Raw genomic sequence first — 25,513 nt, 5'->3', positions numbered from 1 at the left:
CAGGGCCTCCAGTGAGAGGCCTCAGGGAAGACGGGCTGCCCAGAAATGCTCTCCTCAGAAAGGCAGCAGGAGGGAAGAAAAGGGCTCAGCCCTGACCCGCAGGCCGAGGCCGCGGGAGGAACAGCGCGTTCCTCTCCACACAGGATGCCCATTCATACACACACACCAAGGTCCTCCTCTATCTCTGGCCACCATCGGCCCTCCCAGTCAGAATGCAAGGACTGCCAGGAAAGCAGAAGGCCACGTGGCTGCCAGGGAAGCTGGAACAATGGCGGCCCGGAAGCCAGAGCCACACCCCTCACCTCGCCTGCGCTCCCACCTGCTATTCTCAAGCTGGAAAAAGGACACGCCGCCTCAGAACTGTCTTAAAAATCTGTTTAGACCTACCATGGGTCCAATATCACGCTGACAGATGAGCTTGTGAGGGTCCATAAACTCAGAAATATTTTCGACACATTTGCATGGCTCTTTCTTGAAGACAGTTTTTCTAGGTTAAGAACCGCTACCCTAGTTGGTCACAGTGAGAAAACTGGGCTATGGAAAAAGAAATCCTCACCCTCCCACAAAGTCTCCTTCTCAGGTACCCTGGTTCAGTGAGGCAGACATCAAGCAAGATCCCGGCCACCTCTGACATCGTCCTGCCCCAGCCCTTGTGTCCATCTGGCACCGGCGACCCATGGCTCAGGAGCTACGGGCATCTGAAATTCTCCTCCCTTCATTGCCACTGGCAGTGCCTAAGCCACGGTTCTACAAATTCTCATGGAGGCCTGCAGCCTACCTCCCCCTGATCACCTGTCTGCCCTCACTCCAGCCTCCTGCACACTTCTACAGATATGTCCTTCCAAGAGAATTCACCACCTTTCTTGCCACCATGCCACGTCCCAGACCATTAAAAGTGGGACCCTAGGGCCAGAGTACCTGGGTTTGAATTCTATCTCCATCATCTCCTTTGAGTGTCTCTGGGTAAGTCACCTAACCTCTGTGTCTCAGTTTTGTCAACTGTAAAACCCACGCCAAAGGCTTGCTGCAAGGATTAGGTGAATATGGTACATTTGGTGCGATATAAGTCTAAGCTGTCATCATCATCAAAGTGAATCTTTTAAGAGCTCCCCACTGGCTAACAAATAAAAACCCCTATTCCATCAATGTGCTCTCAAGATACTCCATGTGCAAGTCCAAACTAGGCCCAACTTGCCTCTAGTCTCTATGGACATAAGCCCTTTCTGTACCACCTGACCCCCACGGGCACACCAGACTGGGCTCCACACTCTTTACTGAACCTACTGAAAGCTTTCCATTCATACGCCTCAGTTACTCGCTCTGCCTGGGATGTCCCATCAGGGCCTGCTGAACCCTTACTATCTCTCCTAGATGAGCCCACTGATCCTACCCAAGTCACCATGATCAAGACTTCCAGTGGACAACACTAAAGGTGTTAATACAACTAGCAGGTTTTGTGGTCCTCCCCCTACCTGCCCAATAGCCATCTTTCTGATCTACCTCAAAGAACTAACCTTTATCCTCTTACGACTCCAGCAGTCAGAACAAAAGGCTTTTGCAGCCTTCTTCTGAAGGGTGCTTGGGGACACACATTGCTTCCTGGTTCCTTTGGAATAATAATCTTTCATTAACGAAGAAGAGGATGCACAGGTCAACCATATATATTTTTATTTTATACACAGATGACTGAAATTGTTTTAGGTCTAAGCTCCAAGGTTACAAAGAAAGAGTCATTTTACTAGCTGATGTCTACAATCTCTCTTTATTATTTTGATGGCGCTGGGACTTATAATTCCTTTCTTCCTAACAGCTTAGAAGACAATTTTGATTTTATACCTTAAAGTATCTCATAATACACATGATACCACCACCTGTTTTGTTTTGTGTTTTAAGATTTATTTATTACTTGAGAGAGAGGGGGGAAGAAGAGGGGGGAGAGAGAATCTCAAGCAGGCTCCTGAGTGTGGAGCCCGATGTAGGGCTCGATCCCACAACCCCAAGATCGTGACCTGAGCAGAAACCGAGTCGGATGCTCAACCCACTGAGCCACCCAGGTGCCCCCATAACACTACTTCTACCTTCCACATGGAAAACGATGCACTGAGTATTTGCACAAAGTCCCAGACAGTGAAAAAGAAAACCCTAACTTGGGTTATTATTTCCACCCCCCTATTTTCAGCAATGCAGAATCCCATGATAAATTATTTTCTATAAAAGTACAGAACTAGCCCCCAGATTTCTTGAAATCCCCAGGGTGGAACTTAGCTGTAAAAAGTTTGAAAAGAAGTAGAAAATTTAATATCCCATTACCCTGAAATCCAATAAAGCCTGTTGGAGCTTCACATTTTTAAGAAATCAGACTATTTGTGCTATTACCCCAAGTACTGCTATAGCTTCCTACGAAGCCATAAATATATACAATGTAGTTCCCCAGAACACGGACTGAGACGATCATAAAAAAGGCCATAAGGAAGATACCAGCCATGAAGCATGGCTCCACGGTACTTGCTACAGCAGGTTTGTGCAGGCGAGTTCATTTATTTTGAAAATTACATTTCTAAGTCCACAACTCATTGCTTTCAACTGTGAACAACTTTTAATAAAAGTTAGAATGTCCTTCTCAGAGCCGGTTTTCACATGAGCTAAAGGTCATACTGAATATCAAGGAACAGTTAGGAGGCAATCACGGCATACGGGGAAAAGCTCATAACATCTGTATCTTCACGTTTGCTTCAGCTATCATTACATTCAGCTGCAAGCATCAGAAAACCTAACTAACAGGAGAGTCAATAAACAGGAAGTCATTGGAAGGTTCAAGGCTGCTGGTGTCAGTGCAACAGGAACAATGTCAGAGCAGGTATCCTGGTGATGCTCTCGGCTTTTCCTTCACACTTGTAACCTCATGGTGACATAAGGGCTGCTGTGCATTCAGAGAGTATCGGTATTCACGGCAGAATGTGGAGGAAAGCAAGTGAGGGCACAGACAGGCTCATGGGTCAGGTTTTATCAGGACCTTAAATGTTTTCTGGAAACTCCACCCCCACACCCCAGTGGACTTAGTCTCAGGTGTGTCCCCCCCACCAACCAGAACCAGGTCAATATGACTGCACTAGCTGCGAAGAATCCTGGGAAGTCAGCGGTCAGGACCAACAGGTTGGCTGGGAGCATCACAACTACTGCCTGAGGCTGATCACCACACCACTCTGAAGTAAATGCTGAGTCTGTTAGCAAAAATGGAGCAGGACAGAGGCCCTGGGTGGGCAATTATTTGTCTCTCTTTTGAGTCGCTGTCTTGAGAATAAGAAAGTTATCCAATAAGTAGACAAGATAATTACAGTATTTCCAAAGTGTTTTTTGCTCCCCCAACTCAAAAGCATCTACTACATAGAAAGTAATGTGTTACAAATTCCAGTACCTACAAAACGAAACAAAAACTGGTTAATCTTCAGGTTTGTACACTCTGGTCTTTTCTCTCTGCATCTGAACAGATAAAAATTGACAATCAGGTGGGGAAAAGGTGGTGTGAAGTCTTGGTGCTGTGAATCCCCGTCACAACCTGAATGGATTCCACAAAGTTCTACCTGAGGTGGGTTTCACCTTTCGCTAGGAAGGCAGGCCACGTCAGCTGTAATACAAACGTTAAAGATGGGGGTGAAGCGTCCAGCCTGTATTTTCCCCACTCCGCTTTCCCTCTTCCCTCATCCACCTGCCCTGAGCCTGCCTGACCAAACAGGTGCATCTCTTCAGCACCCTGGCTCTCCCATGGGATCACCCTCCCTACTTAACATTCAATGGTTTCCCACTGCTATTCAGAAACTATCAAAACCCCCTACCAAGACTCCAAGTCTGTGCAGCCCAGCCTCCTTCCCCAACCCCAACCCCATCTCTCACCAAGCCTTACCATGCCTGGTATGCTCTGGACATTCTGGTGTCCTTTCCATTCCTTGAACTGTCCCTAATACCACAGATTGCAATGAATGAGCTTTCCTCAGTTCTACAGGGCTGGGCTTTTCCCAGGCTTCCGATCACAGATCAAATAGCACTTCCTCGGGGCACCTGGGTGGCTCAGTGGGTTGGGCCGCTGCCTTCGGCTCGGGTCATGATCCCAGGGTCCTGGGATCGGGTCCCGCGTCGGGCTCTCTGCTCGGCGGGGAGCCTGCTTCCCTCTCTCTCTCTCTGCCTGCCTGCCTCTCTGTCTACTTGTGATCTCTCTCTGTCAAATAAATAAATAAAATCTTAAAAAAAAAAAAAACCAGCACTTCCTCAAGGACATCCTCCCTGTGCCACCAACGTCATGGGGGCCCTGCCCAGTAACTCTCCATCATCCTGCTGAGTCCTCCACAGCCCGGCCCACAATCCGTGATTATCTCCTCTGTCTCAGTGGCTTTCTTCTTGTCTCCCTCCATCACTCAAACGAAGCAAAGCTTCAGGGAAGCAGGCCCCTTACCTACCTTAGCCCGCTGATCTGTCCCCACAGCCCAGCACAAAGAAAGGCTCTAGACCATTCTGCCATCTGCTTCTGGGACCCTGTAGTCACTAACTCCTCGAAGTAGCCACCATATAGACGCTGCACCCTCCGGAACCTGTGCCCCCGCAATCCCTGACCTGGGACTCTCCTCTCTCTCCCAGCAGCTTCTCTTGCTTGTAACCCCTTCCTACTCCTCTCAGGGCTGCTGACGCGGGCGGCCAAGTGGTCTGGAGCACAGAGCCTGCAGCCAGACAGCCTGGGCTCGAATCCCGACTACACCACTTACAGGGTAGCCTGAAAAAAGTTCCTCGTCTCCTCTGTGCCTCAGTGTCCTCATCTGTAACAGAGTGATACCAGAAGCTCCCATGTCACAGACAGCCGCCAGGAGGATTGGGAGAATACACGCTAAGGGCTCAGAACAACGTCCGGCTTGAAAGAGTTCCATTATTAACAACACCGTAGTTAGTAATGTCAATAGCTTATCAGCACGAACAGGCTCTTTGTTTTCGCACAGATATATTCTTCCCATGCAGCCCCACTTCCACAAGTCCCTCCACAACACCCTCTTCTCAGGTGCGCCTCGAGTACTACCCATGGGACCTGCAACCCCACAGTGGCTCTTTTAGCTCTGCAATCTGAATGAATCCCATCTACTCCCAGACCCTTGTCCTACTGGAGGATGGAGCTCTCAACATTTGGGTTTAAGCCCTTGAACTTCACTGATGACACAGATCTTTACTGGCCTTCCCCTCCTCTGACTTGCTACACCAACATGATTCGATTCTGATCATTGTTGCCACCTTTGGTCCTGTCTACATATGAAAACATCAGCTCTTTGAGGACAAGATGTAACTCTTTTTGGTCCTCTAGAGGAGCGAGCACAACATTAAAAGTACAGCAGATATGGTATCAATCTGTCTACTGATTGGCTCTGATCACCCCTCCAGTCTTAATGCCACCTTGTCCCTCAACCAGAGAAAGGGGAAGCATTATTGTAAGCCTTGATTAAACTGGACCCTCAGTGGAAGAGACATGGGTTTCAAAAACAAAAGGTTTCTATCTCCTGACATTCAAAAACACCAGGAAATCCTCTTTACCCCTACGTGAGCCCCAGTCGCAAGGCTAGAATGGTAGCAGGTACGCACGACTTAGCCAAGTCATGTTGGATTTATTGGTATTGAGTTCCAAGTAAGCAATATGCAACTTATGCTATTTGGGGAATTTTCTTGTACCCTTGGAGATGGGGATCAACACTTCCCATGACTGGATACTCTAAGAGAGAATTCTAAGGAAAAGACAAATGTAATTCCACAGGCTTATGTATTTTCCATAAAACTGAAAGGAAGAAAATGACTTAAAAGTCTAGATATGGTTCAACGAAGCATTCTCTATAGAATACGCATGCTTGCTTTTTTCTGTTTCTATCCCTCTCTCCATAAACACACACACATGTGCATGTGAGCATTCAAGAAAAGTTTAGAAGGTACGAAAGTTAACAATGAACTGACCTATCTGGTGACTCTGAAATATGCCAAGTCATTCCTTTCAGAATTCTATGGGTTCCATCTCGCAAGGATTTTTGTGGCCCTCATTCAGGTCATCAGAGGTCACGTCCCCCGAGAACAGTATTAGGTTTGCATAAAGGAACAAGTATCCAGGAAATCTGGAAAAATAACTTTGTCTGCTTTGTTTTCAAAACTGCCCCATAAAGTTGCATATTTCTCTTTTTCCCTTTCCAGAGGCTGCTCCCAGAAGATGGTCTCCGGCCCCTGAAATTTGGCTAGAACATTTCTTCTCAATTACTCCCTTGGCAGGAAGTCCTGTGGCCACTTCCCCAGAGGACAACACACTTTTCTCATTTCTCTCTGAGTCAACACCTACCCACATACACAGAAGGCTAATCCATCCCACCACCCGAACCTTCTTATGAGATGTAGGAAAAATGTGGTTTGGAAGCCCCTAGAGCTGTCGTCCCAAAAAAGCCAGACATGAGGTTTGCAGATACCCGCCGCTTTGCAAACAGGTTCCCCAGGTACAAGAAAGCTGGTCTATGGAAAATAAAAAGGGAAGCCATACTTTGTTCCCTCCAAGGACTGTTCTGCCACATCTTTGAGGCTCATTCCACAGCAAAAGCAGACACCAAACAGGCTTCATTCCCGGATGTCCATTCCTGTGACTGAAGACTTGACTCAGGGACTCTGGGTTCTGCTTTTTCTTTTTTTTTTTTTCTTTTAAAGATTTTATTTATTTATTTGACAGAGAGAGAGAGAGATCAGAAGTAGGCAGAGAGGTAGGCAGAGAGAGAGAGGGGGGAAGCAGGCTTCCCGCTGAGCAGAGAGCCCAATGTGGGTCTCGATCCCAGGACCCTGAGATCATGACCTGAGCCGAAGGCAGAGGCTTAACCCACTGGGCCACTCAGGCGCCCCTGCTTTTTCTTTGGTTCTTGAAGGGAGAAGCTGGACCCAGAGCATCCATGTGAAGAGGAAATTTTTTCATGACCATGATGAAATACATTTTGCTGTAACACTTCAACTCTCCACCGGAGAAGGAGCAGACTACAGAGGGAATTAAAAAAAAAAAAAAAAAAAAAAAGTAAAAATTTACAGAGAAGGGATTTTAATTTGGACAGCTGAACCTTCATTTCTCTCTCCAGAGAGACAGAGACATCACCTTTCTTTATGACTGTCACCATCAAGATCAAACCCTATTTACCAGACATGAAAACAAGCTCCATTTGATGAGGATCTAAAAACAGAGACAGTCGATAGGCCTCCGATTAGCAATTTCAGAGCTTTGGTTCACATGGTGTGTAAAATCTCGAACCTAGCTCACCGATGCCGAGACAAGTCCAGGAAGTGGTGCTCTGCAAGGGGTCTGGTGCTTGTGGATGACACTGTACTTCACCACACTCCAAAGCCGGGGTCATTCAGGTACAAGGGTCTTTGCAGAACACTGGTTCACTGAATTAATATTTACTTAACACTCAGTTACGCTTAAGGTTCTCTGAAAATCAGAGATTGCAACCTGGTGATTCCAAGGTCTTAAAATCCTGTAACCGGTCTGTGCTAGTCCATATGGTGAGTCAAGATGACAAAGATCAAAGATGACAAAGATGGACGCTGCCTGTTTCAAACATACAGAACACCTGAATAAGATAGAACAGCTTTTTTTTTTTTTTTTTTTTTACACGAAGAAAAGTCAAAATCATGAGAAGGAAATCCCTGGGCTAAAACTGAAGACAGAATTCAAAGTCAGTAAAGACAGTTAAAGCTTGAACACATAGAAGGATATCAGAGCACGGTAGGGCCTTAATGTCAAAGATTCTGATGACCTATGGAGAAGAAAGGGACACACAGTCCAGAGGGCCCATGAAACTGGCTGGCCGGAGCTGCGCTGTCCGTCTCTGCTGGCTGTCACCAGGGGCTGCCCTCAGTCAAACCAATTCCAGAAAATATCCATTCTCCATCCCCTAGGCTTTGCAAGGAAGCTTCTGCTTAGGGATGAGGAAGGAAGGAAGGAGAGGGAAGGGAAAGGAGGAGGGAAGGGGAAGGGAGGGAAGGGAGAGGGGAGGGAGGGAGAGAGGGAATAAACAAAATTTTAAAAGCCTCACCAATATAAAATCAAAATCTCAAGATGAGGGGCGCCTGGGTGGCTCAGTGGGTTAAGCCGCTGCCTTCGGCTCAGGTCATGATCTCAGGGTCCTGGGGATCGAGTCCCGCATCGGGCTCTCTGCCCAGTGGGGAGCCTGCTTCCTCCTCTCTCTCTCTGCCTGCCACTCTGCCTACTTGTGATCTCTGTCTGTCAAATAAATAAATAAATTCTTTAAAAAAAAAAAATCTCAAGATGACTCTCACATGGAGGTATGGTATCTAAATTAGTAACATCCATGTAGTATCAGATTTCCTGGCCCAGAAAATAATATGAAAACTGGTCTGGAAGCAATGATACACACGGAGCACTAACTGAGGAAATGAGAAAATGCTCTGGCTTTCCACATTCCTATTCACACTGGATTCCCACAGCAAACAACCCCCATTAATGAGGCCCTCAGTGTCAGAGTTTAGGACGAAACAAGGAAAAAAAAAAAGAGAGAGATGGCAATGTAAATGGCAAAATCTACATCCAAGAGCTAAAAATAGTAGACAATCTGAAAGAGGCTTTATATTTAAGCAATTGAAGAAAGCAAAAACGGGAGAGCAAAAAAGGACAGCAGGTGAATTTAAAGAAATCTACTAGAAATTCCAAGAGTACAGGAAGGAAAGGAAACACACACACACACACACACACAGTATATTATGTACAGAGCGTACACGCACACATACCTATATGCACACAAATCAATTCTATTTCCACATACTAGCAAAGAATAATCTGAAAATGAAATTAAGGAAACAACTGTTTATAATAACATCAAAAAGAATACTTAAAAATAAAATTTAGGAAGTGTTAAGACTTGTACACTGAAAGCTACAACACATCACTGAAAGAAATTAAAGGAGACCTAAGGAAATGAAAAGATATCCATGTATATGGATTTGGAAGGCAATACTATTAAGATGGCAATACCTCCCAAAATTAAACATAATCCCTATCAAAACCCATCTGGCTTCTCTGCAGAAATTGAAAAACGTATTCTAGGAAGGGGAAGAAGAGTCTTTCAACAAACAGTGCTGGGACAACTAGATACGCAGACGCAAAAGAACGAAGCAAACCACTGCTTCAGAACATATCGACTCCGTGACTCAAACACCTAAAGGCAAGCACTGAAATTATAAATTGATTAGGTGTTGGTTCCTTAGATAGGACGTCAAAAGTACAAACAAACAAACAAACAAAAAAACAGATAAACTGAACTGCATCAAAATGCAAAACTTTTCATGCTTCAAAGGACACTATCAAGAACGTAATAATATAGCCCACGGAACAGGAGAAAATTTTTATAAATTGTTTAAGGGTGAAGAATAAATAACCCAAGTTAAAAATGAACAAAGATTTCAAAGATGCTCGCCATCATAAATCACTAGGAAAAGGCAAATCAAACCCAGATTGAGATACCACCTCACACCCACTAGGACAGCTAGAATCAAAAAGACAGATAAAAAGTGTGGTAAGGGTGTCAAAAAAGTGGAACCCCCAACCATTATTAGTGGGTCTGTAAAAGGGTCCAGCTACTTTGTAAAATAGTTTGGTTTGGCAGTTCCTCACAAAGTTAAAATAGAGTTACCATATGACCCAGCAATTCTGCTCCCATATATTATCCCAAAAGAAGGAAAACATTTGTCCAGTCAAAAATTTATATCAGGCACCTGGGTGACTTAGTCAGCTGAGCAACTGCCTTTGGCTCAGGACGTGATCCTGGAGTCCCAGGATCAACTCCAGCACTGGGCTCCCTGCTCAGTAGGGAGTCTGCTTCTCCCTCTGACCCTCCCCCCTTTTGTGCTCTCTCTTTCTCTCACTCTCTCTCTCAAATAAATATCTTAAAAAAAAAAAAAAAAACCTTGTACATGAATGCTCATAGCAACATTATTTATGATACCAAAAAGTAAAAACAACTTAAATGTCCATACATGAATGAACAGAAAAACCAGATGTGGTTTATCTGTACAATGGAAAATGGAATATGATTCAACAACAAAAAGAACAAAGTAGCGATAAGCACCACAACATGAATGAACTTTGAAAATGTTACACGAGAGACACATGTAGATTCACAGTTTCCGAGACAGGGATGTACATGTGTGGTGAAAATGTTCTGGAATCAGGCAGTGGCGACATTATGTATCTTTGTGAATATATAAAACGCTACTGAATTTTATAATTTAAAGGAGTGAATTTTATAAAGTGTGAATTATACCTCATTTAGGGGGAAAAACTCAATGGGAAAATTCAATAATAAGGTTAGAAACAGCCCAAGAGCGAATTCATGAATTGGAAGGTAGTCTGGGTAGCTAACAAGCAGGCTTTACTCCAACAGAATTAAGAGATCTGTCAACAGTACAGTGTCCTGGAATTTGGCATCTCGTTACATCCTCCTTCATACTAAACCTTGCCTCTTACTCTTATCAGGTTAACAGGAGTCTTACCCTTTGGCTAAAGTACTTGGCATAGCAATTCAGAGATTAGTTGTTTTTGAGAGGAAACTAAGAATTCTCTAAGCAGATGAAGTAACTTCACACACACACACACACACACACACACACACACACGTGTGTGTGTGTGTGTGTGTGTGTGTGTGTGTGTGTGTGAGAAAGTTCATTTAAGAGCAAATAGTTGACAATAACTAGGAAAGGGAAAAGTCCGGGATGGGAAGAGAGAAGGAAGGTGTGATAAAATGAATAATGTTGATCCCTCCCCTCCCCTCCAAAGATACTCATATCCTGATCCCTGGAACCTTGGAAATTACCTTATGTGGGCAGAATGGACTCTGCAGATTGGGAGAAAGACTAAAGTCTTCACCAGGGAGAGATCTGGATATTCTGGGCACATAACTGTAAGTACAGTGGTCTTTCTAAGAGGAAGGAGTACCAGGTTTTACTACAGAAGAGATGAAGGTGCTGTGAGCAGAGCCTGGTGCGCTCCACTCTGGAGACGGAGAAAGGGGCCCAAGACCAAGGAATACAGGAAATTCCAGAAGCTGAGAAAGTCCAAGATAGTGATTCTCCCCCAGAGCCTCCATGCCGAACCAGCCTGGCAGACAAGTGTGTGGCCCAGGAAGTCCCCTTTCAGACTCCGGGTCTCCAAAATGGTAACACAATATATCAGTTGTTTTAAGTCACTACTTTTGCAGTAGTTTGTTACAGCAGGAAAAGAAAATTAATACAGGAGGTTAAGTGGAAGGCCAGGAAGATGTAATTCAGCCTTGACAGGAAATAAAGGAAACTGACCCTGAAACATACCAGGGCATTCAGAGCGGCTTCCCTGCCGGCAGAAGAGGAAACGAAGGAGATATGGGTAAGAAGGATGAGTCAGGAGGGTGCAAACAATAGGGGACACCGTGTGCAGAAAAAAGCTACCCAAACACAACCAAAGCTAGAGAGCCAAGTGTGTTCAAAAACAGGATGTGGAAAGACTTGTAATGTGCAAGCAATTCCCCAACCCCCATCAATGCTAAGTAAGTTTTCAAGTAAGTTATTTGTTCATTCATTCAATATACAATTATTGAGCGTTTACTGTGTGTTGGGCCCTGTACTTCATTACATTCATAATGCTTCCTCAAAATTTTTCCTATGCAAAGCACTCATACAACTACTCGAGAAAGTGGCTGCTAGCACACGGTTTAAGCTAACTAGATAAACCGAAACATCCTGTAAAAGCACTTTTATTTCTAATACTGCTATTATAAAGTGAAATTACCTTTACTTATTTGGATGTGATCACTCTTCTTCAAAAGCTGTGGCATGGCCCATCTGTAGGTATTTTCAGCAGTTAAAATCCAAGCTTAAATAATACTTCACTACCCATAGATTTTCCGAGTTCTAGGCTTTGAATATATTTGCTCTGACTCGGACTTGGTTCTCCTTACAGCCAAGGCTCATTTGCAGTTCTCTCTTTGGAAAACAAATACCATAGAATTTTTAATCTAGAGATTGCCTAACTATCACCCAGTCCAATTCCTCAATCTGCAGCTGTCAGAAGCGAGATGCAACTGGTTCTAATAACTTGTGACACCTTTAGCCCTTGTTGGCAGGGCCAGGACCAGAGCTCAGGCCTCCTGTCTCCCCATCACACTCTGCAGCAACCGTAGGCTGCCTGCTCTTTAACCCAGACTTCTAGGCGCGGGGACTCAGTTTCAGATCTTACTTAAAATCGTCTGGCCACTGCCATCTGAAAAGCTTAAAACCAAGACAAACCACATAGGATGAAAACAAGCCACATTATCTGTACAAAAACAAACTGAGTTTTTGCACATTTGCATCCCACATATTTCATGGAGCTGATTTTTGGCCACTGAACAGATTAAAAAAAAAAAAAGTTAAGCCTCGATATTAGGAAAACATAAGGAAATGTCATTTATAACAATGAGGATAGCATATTTCACCTATCGTACCAGAAAGTGCTTTTTTGTCTCCTTCTGTTTCCAGAGTAGGAAGAAATGTGCAGTCCTCGCCCAAGGGTGATGGAATGGAAAGAGATAAAACTTCTCCAGAGGGCAGTTTGGGCGCACATAGCAATGTCCGTATAACCTGCAAGCAACACTTCACCTCAGCAGTTTCACTTCCAGACATTTCTTAAGAAGAGAAAAAAGAGTAATGAGGGATGATTAATCCAGAGGACATCAAAAGACTGGAAACACCCTGAATGCTCAACAGCGGGTGACTGTTTTTTGTTTTTTGGGGGGTTTTTAGAGATTTTATTTGAGAGAAGACAGAGAATGGGGCCCGATCTCAGGACCCTGAGATCATGACCTGAGCCGAAGGCAGCTGCTTAACCGACTGAGCCACCCAGGCGCCCAACAGTGGGTGATGGCTAATCACAATATATCCGTGCAACGCAACAATATGTAAGATTGTTACAAATCACACCCTAGAAGAAGATTTAATAATATCAGAAGTTTCCATGATGAATTAAGTGACAAAAAGCATGTCATAAAATAAGACATACAGTATGATCCCGATAATGTTTCATATAAAGGGGCAGACGCACACACGTACACAAACAATGACTAAATGCATGCAAAATGTTAAGGTTGGGGGTTTTTTTGTGTGTATGTGCCTTTCAGTGTTTACACATTTTCTAAAATAAATGGATTGTTTATTTTCCCTGTGGACCAAGGAAAAATCTCATCAGCGGTATTTTTAAAATCTTGTTCCTTTCACGTACCCCAACTCCAACATGCACTCCTCATTCAGAGAATCTTATTACTAAAGCTGTGAGACTCCCCAAGGACTCCTCAGCTGTGATCGCCAGCGCCTGGACAATCCTGCAGGACTTCCTCCCACACCAGGAAAACCAATTAAAACCAGAGCAGAAAGCCCCTCTCTTGGGATCCTGCATCATATCCTGCCTGTCCTGGGCAGAGAGACCCACTTGGCTGTTAATGACCTTGAGCACTGCTCTCAGGCTCCTGGTTGGAACTCAAATTCCAAGTGTTTCCTGCACATCCCAGCTGAGCTGAGAAACCCTGCTCCTCCCCACTCGCCCAAAACGGAGTCTGTCCAAGTATGTTTTCCAGTATTATGTGATCTACAGACTACTGCCTCTCAAACTGGGAGTGGAGAATCATGAATGATCACTGAAAATCAATTTTTTTTAATTTTTTAAAAAAGATTTATTTATCTGACAGAGCACACAAGCAGAGGGAGTGGCAGGCGGAGAAGGAGAAGCAGGCTCCTGGCTAAGCAGGGAGCCTAGTGTGGGGTGCAATCCTGGGACCCTGGGATCATGACCTGAGCCGAAGGCAGGCGCTTAACCTACTGAGCCACCCAGGTGCCCCTGAAAATCAATTTAAGGAGTCCTGACCAGGTTTGCTTGACCACGGCAGAAGTTCTTCGTATCCAGGTGAAGGAGCCTCACCACATTCAATGTTTTTACTGCTTCCCTCTGGAGCACCACACAGATAAGCCTACCACGGGGCCTGGTGACTTTCGAGTTGCCAGGAAAGTAAATGTACTAGTCTAGAAAGATACTTATGATACCCTATTGAGTAAGCACCACGTGCAACGTTACCCCATTTCTGTGAGTAACAGAAAAGAAATATACTGAGAGGGAATACTTGACATTCAGAAGGGTCTTCCACAAAACACATAAAGTGGCCATCTCGTGGTATATAGGGCTGTGAGAGCTGGTTTTCTCTTTTCTTTAAAAATTTTATTACGCATGCATACCCATATGATTTTAAAAGCGTTATTACCCTTACTGTATTTATTACTCTTACTCTTTGTATATGAAGTACTCCTTCCTAGGGCCTCTATGTTATTTATTTTTTTACTGAATTGAATTGGATAAGAGAGGAGCTAGAGACAGATGTCAGCATCCTTGTATGTGGGCAGAAGCCTTTAAGTCTTTAAGACCCATACCACCAAAATCTCCAGTGGGGAGAACAGGTGAGGGGACACTACCTGAATAAGCGGTCACCAGATCACTCAACAACCCAAGTGCAGGACAGAAAATAGATGGGAGCTGGGGAGCAGAGAAACCTAGGCTCAAATTGCAGCTCTGCTCTGACAAGTCACTTTGCTGTTTTGAGCCTCATTTTCCTTATCTGTGAAATGGGGATAATAAAATGAACCTTTAAAATTTGATCCAGTTCAAACTGAGATACTTCTAGTAACTTTAGGACACAGTGCGTGGCATGTAATAGTGCCTGAAACAAAACCATTGTGTGACATTAGTGACAGCAAGGAAGTCAAGCGGGGGGCGGGGGGCAGGGGGCAGGGGGGAAGAGGCCCAAAGAAACAACCCTATGTGCCTATTACTATTTAAACTTTTAATATTTTATTTACTTTTTAAAAAAAATTTTTTTAAGAAGGCCCAACATGAGACTTGAACTCATGACCCCGAGATTAAGACCTGAGCTGAGATCAAGAGTCTTAGCCAACTGAGCCACCTGGGTGCCCCTGCTTAAACTTTTTTCTTTTTTTTTTTTTTTTAAGATTTTATTTATTTATCTGACAGACAGAGATCACAGGTAGGCAGAGAGGCAGGCAGAGAGAGAGAGAGGAGGAAGCAGCTCCCTGCTGAGCAGAGAGCCTGATGCAGGGCTCTATCCCAGGACCCTGGAACCACGACCCGAGCCGAAGACAAAGGCTTTAACCCACTGAGCCACCCAGGCGCACCCCCTGCTTAAACTATTTAAAGGGCAATTTCTTAAGTACAGAAAAGTAGGAAACCCCCACCTCTGAGAGAGGGAAAGGCAGGTGAAGGAAGGCCAGGGGTGGGGGAACAGCACAGAGCACAGCACCTGGGCTGCCCTCGAGGCCCTGATTACAGCCATGTGGCCCTGGCCTGCGCCAGTTCTGCCAAGAACTCTGGAACATGCCTTCCAGGGGCCTCCTGAAGAAATGACCAGATCCCACCTCAAGCCCAAGGGGACGCCACAAATATTAGAGGATCTACCACAGATAAAGCCCTGTCCTCACAGGCAGAGAGGAAAAGGGAAGTGAAACAGAGTTTAGTGTCAAAGTCCAAAGTATATCCACATACCCCAAAATTCAGAGAGCAATTTGGGACACAAGCTGCAGGAGGGAGATCTGAGAGCTCCAGCAGTACCTGCTTCTATCTGGGAACCCGGGGCAGCTTCCTGCGAAAGAGGGCAATGCTGCTGTGCCCTTGAGCAGAGTAGAGTTCTAGCAGGCGCTCAGAAGACGGGTCTGCATCACAGAGAGGGACCAGCAGGAGCAATGACACAGAGACCCAAAGGCCACAGTGGGTCCTGGCAGGAGCAGCCCACTTAGGCTTGTGTAAGAAAACCACCGAAAGAGGCGCCTGGGTGGCTCAGTGGGTTAAAGCCTCTGCCTTCGGCTCAGGTCATGATCCCAGGGTCCTGGGATCAAGCCCCACATCGGGTTCTCTGCTTGTCAGGGAGCCTGCTTCCCTTCCTCTCTCTCTCTGCCTGCCTCTTTGCCTACTTGTAATTTCTGTCTGTCAAATAAATAAATAAAATCTTTTAAAAAAAAGAAAAAGAAAACCACCGAAAAGTAATACCACCACCACCAACTATTATTAACCATGAGTAACGGGTACTAAAATAAGGGGGAACGAAAGACAATGCGGAAGACTCAAATGTCAAGCTGACCTTCTGCACCAAAGGGGACCGCACCACACATTCTCGGCAGGGGTGGAAGCGATGCCACCAAGGAACAGTCTCCTGTCCTGAAAGAGAATTGCCCTGAACGGGAAAATAAGGATCCCAAGATAGAAAAAAGAAAAAAGCTCAAGGTTCCCATTTGCCCCATGAGCCTCAAAAATGGTTCAGAGAGCGGCACGGTATACCAACAACCCTTGACCGATGCTTCTGACCACACTTGAGGACAAAATTAGAAACTCTGGAGAAATTTTTTTCCCCCTGAAATGTTTCCTCTTCTCCAGGAACAGTGTGGTTCTGTTCAGACCTAGTCCTGGCCGAGAGGCCCCAGGTCATCTTGACTTCCTTGCCTCAGGTGACAGAAGATGAGGTGAATGCTTCCTACCGCTACGAGTGGCCACTAAAGAACATCAGAATGTCAGCTGGCGGTTTCAACCAGCAAATCTTATCGAATAATGAGGAGGAGGGAGGTACAAGGGGGAGGAAGGGGAGAACTGAAAACACACCCCCATAAAATAAATGATGGTCTGAACTTACTGCAGCAAGGGATCAACACTGTAAAAAGGAGACGAAAAGCGCAAAAGGGTGAGAAGCACGTTCTAATGTCCTGGGAAGGATGTTTCAAGCAAGGTGTTCTGCAAACACGCTGAAGGCCAAGGGACCATCGTGTGTGCCCACTGCAGAACGCAGCCGCACCCCCTCCTTCCCACCAGGAAAAATGCACCAGTAACATGCACAGCAGAGGCCTCTGGGAATGGCTAGTGTGTTCCTGGCACCCAAGAAGGGTAAAAGCAGGACAGTTTACTCCTCGAGAGCTCTTAACAAGAAGTTGAGTGAAGAAGAAAGGCGCCTTTCAACTCCTCGACAGCCCGGACTCTGAAGCTCAGGGCACCCTTGGAAAAGTACAAAGAGGTTTGATGAATCACTCCCGAAGATGGTGAATGATGACCAGGTCCACAGGCGTGAATTTTCCAAGTCACTGCCCTTCCTCCATCCTAAGAACCCAAACTTTCACATGTCAACCCTTTGGAAAGAAGAATGTTCTTCCAAACGCAGTAGAATGAACCACACACGATTAGCATTTTTGCAGGTCGAAACTGGTCAAAAAATAACAACATCCCATGTTTCAATCACAGTAAGTGGCTTCCAACTTCTCCACAGCCGGAAGAGGCAAATTGTTTCTTAACAGGACAGACCGTAGGTATTTTCGGCTCTGAGGGCCAAGAGGCAAAGTAGATTCTGTAGGTACTTACATAACCATTTAAAAATATGAAAACCATTGTTAGCTCCTACAAAAACGGGCGTGGGCTGGATTTGGCCCGGCCGGGGAGGGGAAGGGCGCGGGGGAGCAGTTTGCTGACCTCTGTTTTACAGTCTATAAGGGTCAATTTTTTCTGTTGTTCACTGTGAAAACTGCTAATTTTAGGCTAAAGTCATGCCGCTGGAGGATGCTAAAGGATCCGGATAGAAGCTGTTTATCCCACCCGTGCGGGCGGTATCACTGGAGGTTGGTCTGAATCTCCGCTCTCTTGTCAGCTCTCCCTTCCCCGGCTGCTTCTAACCACCGGGCTTATTTTAGAAGCAATCGTCCGGGGGAGGGTTTGAGGGCAGTTCTAACTTTTCTATGAAGTAAAAATGGAGATGTACAAGGAAATGAGACTTAAAGGTGAGTGTGAATAAACATGATGATGAAAGGAATACGGGAGCAAAGGGATGCTGGGGAATTGCCCTGAGCATGTCCCTGATCTGGAGCCAAAATTCCAAGGGTCCAGAGGAAGCAACAAAAGTGAATAAATAGCTCAGCAGAGGGCCCAAAGCTAAAAGACTAACCTGAACAAAAAGATAAGTTGATGACAAACCTTCCTTTATAGAAACAGGAGATGATTAAAAGGGCAATAATACTTTTCCTCCTAAGTCAGTTGGGGGTAGGCTATACTGTAGCCATTCCCAGAAGACTATCATCAGGAAAACTTAAGTTTTGGGGTGCCTGGGTGGCTCAGTGGGTTAAGCCACTGCCTTTGGCTCAGGTCATGGTCTCAGGGTCTTGGGATCGAGCCCCACATCGGGTTCTCCACGCAGCAGGGAGCCTGCTTCCCCCCCTCTCTCTGCCTACTTGTGATCTCTGTCTGTCAAATAAATAAAATCTTAAAAAAAAAAAAAAAGAAAAACTTAAGTTTTGTGAGACACTGAAAGACATCACTGAGGGAATGAAGTGTTTCCTCCTTTGGAGAATGCTGACAAGAGGACGGGACTCTTTCCCTATCACATATTCGACAACGACATATCTAGGAGGACATCTCTTCTGAGTCCAGGAATTCTTTTATTTAAAAGAATTGTAAAAATCAGTAGGAAATGATCTTCCTTTATGGCATCGCTATTGTTTCAAATGTTATAGACTGTGATGCAAAAGAGGAAAGCTTAAAAAAAAAAAAAAATCCTGATTATGAACAGATGCATCGAAAGAGAAAACGGAGATCGCTCATACATGCTTCTGGCCTTCTCCAGCCACTGGATTAGAAAAACCCAAACTTCAGGAACATTTCTCATCATTCGATATTAAACATGTCCTCTAGAGCAATCCATCCTCCCTCATTTCTAAACACTCTCGTTTCAATCTTACAGACCTTCACCAGTTGAGCGTTCTGCAATATTCTACAATGAAAGTTAAAAGGGGGAAAAAAGGGAGATCCAATCCCATACGTACATGAGCTGCCTGGGTGACAGGGAGCCTCCGGGTACCGTCTGCCCATAGTGACCGGTCAGGACATTAGCAGGGCCCTTAGCGGTTTCCAAGCACTCAGGAAAGACGGAGATGGTTTGCTGGGGTGGGAGGGTGGGGTGGGGGGGAGAGATCAAAAAAGGGAAAAAAAAAAAAAAAGTAGAAACAAAGCAGAGATTTAGGATAATGACTACTTTTTTTTTTTTTTCATTAAAATGCTAATGCTGACCACAAATTTCCAGATAACCACATTTATGAATTATTCATAGTCCCATGCGAGGCGAAGTCGCCGTGTCACCGTGGGCAGGCACAGAGCTTGCCGATGATTAGCATGTGGCCCCTGTAGCAAGTGTGAGGGAAACACAGGTCCCTGCAAGCCCATCTGTGGGGGTCGGCCCACACTGGTCCTCTTCAGAATACGCAGCAATCCCACCCACGTTTTTGTTGGTGCTCATCTCACTCCTCCCTAAAGTCTAAGAGCAGCTCCAGCTTGGCTCTGTGCTGTGACGTCTGAACTAATAGCCTGTAAAAACTGTAAAAGCTTGAAAGAAAAAAAAGAAAAAGAAAATTTCTGTATTGGGTAGATAAGACATCGGATTATTAAAAAATAAGTAAGTGGCGCCTGGGTGGCTCAGTGGGTTAAAGCCTCTGCCTTCAGCTCAGGTCATGATCTCAGGATACTGGGATCGAGCCCCGCATCCGGCTCTCTGCTCAGCAGGGAACCTGCTTCCTCCTCTCTCTCTCTGCCTGTCTCTCTGCCTACTTGTGATCTCTGGCAAATAAATAAATAAAATCTTTTAAAAAATAAATAAATAAAACAACTTTCCATTAAAGTATAACATAAATATAGAGAAGTTTACATACCCTAAGGGAAGAGCTCAATGAATTTTCCTAAACTGAATGCACCAGATCAAAACTGGAACATTATCAGCACCCCAGAAGTACCCACTACAATTACGCGTAGCTTACTTCTGATCATTTTTGCAGACATCACATCCATTTGCTGTCATTATTAGTTTCTCATTTAAGAAACATACACTGGGGGCGCCTGGGTGGCTCAGTTGGTTGACAGACTGCCTTCAGCTCAGGTCATGATTCTGGAGTTCCGAAAGAGTCCGCACGGGGCTCTCTGCTTGGCGGGGGGGTCTGCTTTTCCCTCCGACCTTCCCCCTCTCATGCTCACTCTCTCTCATTCTCTCTCTCTCTCAAATAAATAAATAAAAATCTTTTTAAATAAATAAATAAAAATAAAAAACATACACTGAACACCTCCTAGACGCCAAGCCCTGTGCCAGGCACAGGAGCCACAGACAGGAATGAGATGCTGCCTTCATCGTTAAGCAAAGTGAAGTCCAGTGGGGCCAAGAGATACACATAACCCATCCCCAAGGACAGTGGGATGGATGCAATGACATGGGTGGGGCACCCAGCCCAGAAATGGAGAAGGTAGGGAAAGCTTCCAAGTAAACGGATTGCCTAATGTGTCCTCAGACGGGGTGGGACTTAGCCAGGCTGGGAATGGGAGACAAGACAATGGAAAAAGCAGAGGTAAGAAACTGCACAGTGTAAGTCAGTGGTGCTGGCCTCTCTAGGGTGAGGCCAGGAAAGAAGCCTGGAGCCAGATCCTCCCCTGTCCACACGCTCAAGGACTCTGACTTTATTCTGGCGGCAGACAGCCACTGATGGGGGAAACTGGGTTTCAGATGCATTTCTCTCTTTCGATGGATTCAAAGAGGGCAGAGTGGAGGCCAGGAGGCCAGCTAAGCCAGTCTGCTTGTTTGGTATAAGAAGGGTGGACATTAGCAAACCAGGGAAGAGGGGGAGGAGAGAATTACTATTTGGGAAACATCCAGACACTAAGAGCAGAATAACTTGGTAATTAACTAAACATAGGCAGTGGGAGTGAGGACTGAGCATAGAATACAGAAGGATGAACAAGTTTCATAAGGAAGAAAAGGGGTTCCGTTTGGGGCATTACAAACTGAGGTGCAGAACATTCGGGTGGGGACACCCACATATTCTTGAGTGTGAAGCTTAGAGAAGAAACCTGAGCAAAATGTAAAGGCATCTATGTGATCGTTACGCAGAGAGAGCAGAAATTAGGTTAGTGGGTGACAGCCCCAAAGGAAAGTGGGTAGATCAAGCAGGATGAGGGCTGAGAAGCAGGCCCCTCGAGAATGGGAACAAGGATAGAATGGGCAAAGGAAGAAGACCAAAGAAGAAAGGCAGAGAGGTACCACGGGATACAATGAGATGAATAAAGACAAGAAATGAAAAACATACCTTTGGATTTGCCACATAAGCAGTCAACGGTCACCCTGGCTGAGCGTAGTTTCAGTGACATGGTGGCGGCTGAGACGAGAGCAAGCAGAAGAGAAGAGGAGGGAGAACGGACGGTTGCTGGAAAGGGTAAGGTGCTGAGGGAAGTCTGTATCCATGAGCTGAAGGAGTCGGTAGAGAGAGAAAGGCTGAGAGTACAGAGGGAGGGGGGAAAGACAGAGTAAGATCCCTATGGGGGTGGGGGAGAGGGTCGGGAGGACAGATGAAGGCGCTGAACTGGAGCCAGAAGGGAAATCCACAACCCTCTGGTATTAGAGGAACACCAGAATTAGCGGAATAGAGACAAATCTAGCCAGAGCCAGTCTGTAGGTAAGAGCATTGGGACGTGGAGGTCACGAGAGCAAACAACAAAGATATTGTAGATAAAAGAGCAGGCAAGGCTCTTCACAGAGCAGGGGCTGACCGGTAGGTGGTTTGACAACCTAGATCTTGAAAACCTTGGTTTCTCACATCTGCTTCCCTCCGAAACTGAAACAGACCAACTCTGTTTTAAAGTAAGTAAACATAGACACCAGTGCCTATCAAGGGGTGAGGGGGGCTTGGGAAGTGATCTTCCCCATAGCAGAACTTTGTAGTATCAGAAAACATCTTGTAAGTAAAACATTCAGAAGAACGCTCTTCTTAAAGTGATCTTTGGTTTGTGGTGCCAACCATTCCAAAGGTTTATATAAGTTCTATTTTATTAAGTGAAACCACTCCCCACCATCTCACAGGGCTTCTTAAGATGTTTCAACTCAAAGACCCCTTGCAGCATGACAAATGAATGAAAAGGAAGAGTCCAAAAGCTGAAAGTAAAGGCCAGGAGAGGAGAGTGGAGCCAGCAGGAACCCCCGCCTGGGGATGACCCAGCAGCATGCCTCTTCAGACAGCAGCACTTTCATCCCCCTTGGGATCCTGCTCCCTCTTCCACCTTGGGTTCTGGCAAATCCCCAAGTGGGTGAAGTGACTTAGTTCTTGGAAAGCATTCCAATAAGGACAAAACAGCAAGAATGATTAGAAAGCCTACTGCAAAGGAAAACACCTCGGAAAGGAGATTTTCTGTTCTCCAGGCAGATTTGGTGATCTCAAAAGTTGGAGGTTACTCCACAGTCTGTCTGTCCTGTTACCATGAACATTCCCGGGCCATCTTTGGGACAAGGCAGAATTTCAGAACTCTAGATAGACATGTCACCGTCATTGATGGCGGCCAAGAGGGAGATGTTTCCAAAGCCACGGGAGAACCACCTACCCACTGGGCCATCCCTCCTTGTATCCGCAGCACACAGGGGCACAGCAAGCAGTCAATAAATACAGAATCAATCAATAAACCAATACCAAAGGGAAGAGTCCTCACAACCACAAGGTAAGGAGGCCAATTAAATGGCGAGAATACAAATAATCTATTCCTTCCTTTCCAAACCTAACTGACTCAAAGCCAAGCTGCAAATCACACTCAACTGCATTTACTTTCCGCCTCACAAAGGAAAATCTTTATGAATTCATAAGTATATACTGTGTGTTAAGTAAGAGGATTCAGAAATAATGGAATTATGAAAACCAGGATGCCTCCTACAGGGGAAAATAGGTGAGTGCGAACATTCTGGGCATACAACAGAATAGAAATTGCCCACTTTACATCTGTCTGCCTTCTTTGTTCTCCTTCTTTGTGAAGGACAGGACATCATTACCCTCACAGCATGGCGCCTCTCCTCCCAGATGCTCATTTACACAGCAACCTGCTCAGCTTCAACCCACCGGGGCCACAGAGAGTGAGGAGATAATCAGGTCTGGCTTCCTCGGAAATTCAAAAAATTCACTCGTTACGGGTTTCTGTTTTCGTCCTAATATATATTTATATTATTCGTCATTTAACTTCTTTTCCGGCACATAAGCTGCGAGGTATCACCGATCCTACTGAACACATTTTTACACATTACCCAGCAGCACACTGCGGTACTGTCTGGAAATAACTTTAATGATAAAATTTCCCCAAAGTGAAGACGAGTGGGTTGTTGCCGTTTTCTGTTTTGTTTTTTTTTGGGTTCTTTTTGTTTTTTTTTAGTAGGTATTAGGTGACACTTTTCTGTACAGTTAAAAAATAAAAACTGTCCTGAAAACATCAGATCTGTTTCTGCCCATCTGATCAGCAATACCCCAAGAGAGAAAGAAATCTTCAAGACTACCATACTTTTTCCTATGTTTGATTAAGAATACTAAGATACCAAGATGAACAATGCAGCAGTCCCTTGAAGGCACGCCATCAAGGGGGACGAAAGGGATATTTATGCCAGTCCACAAAATGTTTAGTGTGCAACTTTTTAATGACTATATTTATGGTAACCTCCATAACATATTCACCAACACACTCTATAAGGACATTAATCCTCAACAAATACACTAATGCTTCCCTCCTCTCCAACAAATTCTTATTATGCTGATGTGAGGCAAAAATGCCAAGAATTCTCTCCAAGATAAACATTTCATGGCAACACCCTCTCGCTCTACTAGCTCCCTTTTGAACTATTTTATGATATCTCAATATCTCTACATAGGTATTTGCTGCTTTCGACCTAAAAGACAAATCTGTAAACAAAACACTAAAAAAAAAGAAAAGAAAAGAAAGACTTTGCTTAATGAACCATTTTTTGATATGAAAGCTGTACAAGCTACTAAAAAATTGGTTATGCTCTTCAAAAATAATTTAATCTATAACTCATTCAATTATAATTATCTGCCTCACTATGCCATTATAATTTAATACTATGTAATTTCTGCTTTTTGGAAACCTCAAGGAGTGAGAAGATACTGAGAGTGATCAAGGTTTTCTAACAGTTCAAGGAATCCCCATCTAAGTAATAAAACGGGTTTAATTTCAACCATACTGGATTAAATTTTCTTTTTCTTTCTAAAATGTAATGCCTTCTCACAGCATTCAGAATATAGTTAATCTTGAGTGACATGGGATCATCAATATGACTACCAGTTATCTTGCTGTGTTGGAAGGGGGACCACTGAGGTAAAGGAGCTGGTCCGGCAGAAAGTAGGCAGAAGTTGAGTTTCTACCCCCGTGACCAGAGGTAGAGTTCCTACCAAAGCAACAGAACACTCCGAGATTGCTGAGGTTCAAACAGCAAGAAAGCACGGGTATAAAAACACTCTGAAGAGCTTAGGTTAACTCCAAGTTACAGATCTGGGTCTAGAGCCAAGCCAAGTCAGGATCCTAGTGGAAGAGAAATCAATGGAGCGGAGGGACCTGATGGAAGATAGGCTTTAAGTGCACAGGGCTGGGAATGGGACTAGACCTGCCTATAAGGGCCAATGGCAAGATAAGCTTTCAAGGTGCAGAGGGCTGTTTGCTCTTCCACTCAGAGGCCGCTGACTACTCTACTTAAGGAGATATTTTCTCTACCTTTCACAGTTTGATTATCTCCTTGCCTTTGCCTCAAGAGTCAAGTCTCACTGTGGTCAGAGTACAAACCTTTCCCTTTCCCAAGTCCGCTATAGTTTTGGAAACCAAATAAAATGTAAAAGTATAAGAGAACTAAAGTTAAAGATGCCAAAGTCCAGATAAGGTCTGAAGGGCACAGTGCACAGACTCTGAACCCATACGTGGGCAGCTGAGATGTCTTTTTTGTTTACGCCTTGGTTTTTCCAGAATTCAAATAGGAGGGCTCATTTGAAGTCATCTGGTACAAATACAGCCAGGCCTAAAACGTGCCTTGGGGGTGATAATCTGTAAGCTGACTACTGTTATTTAACAAGGATTTCCTTTAGAGAAATCCAATAAGCCGAATGTCCAGAAACAGCATGGAGTCAATTGCTATGATGGGAAGTATGTGAAGATGTGGGAATAAACTCAAAACTTGGATGAGTGAATGCTTTGCCATTGGAGAAGTGGGTGGTTGGGGGTAAGTCAATTAGACTTCCATGCTTCATCTGTAAAATGGGTTAATGATACCTATACCATGTGAAGGCGTGAATGAGAACAAGTGTATGGCTCAGATGATATCAACAAATGTCAATTAAACCTTAATTAAGTAGGAACACCGCACATAAGCCCCTATGGCACAAGGATCTTTACTTAGAGCTGAGAAAGCCATCCACCTCGTGCTTTTCACCCAAATCTTGCCAACTCACATGATTAGATTCCTTCCCCAAATTATTTTCAACAGAACTTTCCCTTTGCTTTATAAAATGTTTTTAACTTAATGGCTTAAATAAGAAGCACAAGTACTACTGAATTTTTAGATTAAAAAAAAACAAC

The 25,513-nt window shown here is 44.7% G+C and overlaps 1 protein-coding gene across 3 annotated transcripts in view; it reads right to left on the bottom strand.

Annotated features, from left to right (window-relative positions):
* The window catches only part of LOC111149146 (amyloid beta precursor protein binding family B member 2), a 312,250-nt gene that overhangs the window by 208,665 nt on the left and 78,072 nt on the right, over nt 1-25,513 (bottom strand). For all 3 annotated transcript variants that reach the window (XM_022506093.1, XM_022506091.1, XM_022506092.1), the window contains exon 3: nt 18,916-19,031. Coding sequence is in view for 2 of the 3 variants with exons in the window: in XM_022506091.1 (XP_022361799.1) it covers nt 18,916-18,961 (46 nt within the window). In the remaining variant the exon portion in view is untranslated. The remainder of the gene's footprint in view (nt 1-18,915; nt 19,032-25,513) is intronic.

This window comes from Enhydra lutris, unplaced genomic scaffold, assembly GCF_002288905.1.
Source record: "Enhydra lutris kenyoni isolate GAN:26980312 unplaced genomic scaffold, ASM228890v2 scaffoldscaffold21, whole genome shotgun sequence".
In the NCBI taxonomy this organism is placed as follows: Eukaryota; Metazoa; Chordata; class Mammalia; order Carnivora; family Mustelidae; genus Enhydra; species Enhydra lutris.
This window is presented reverse-complemented; position numbering and strand designations above follow the sequence as displayed.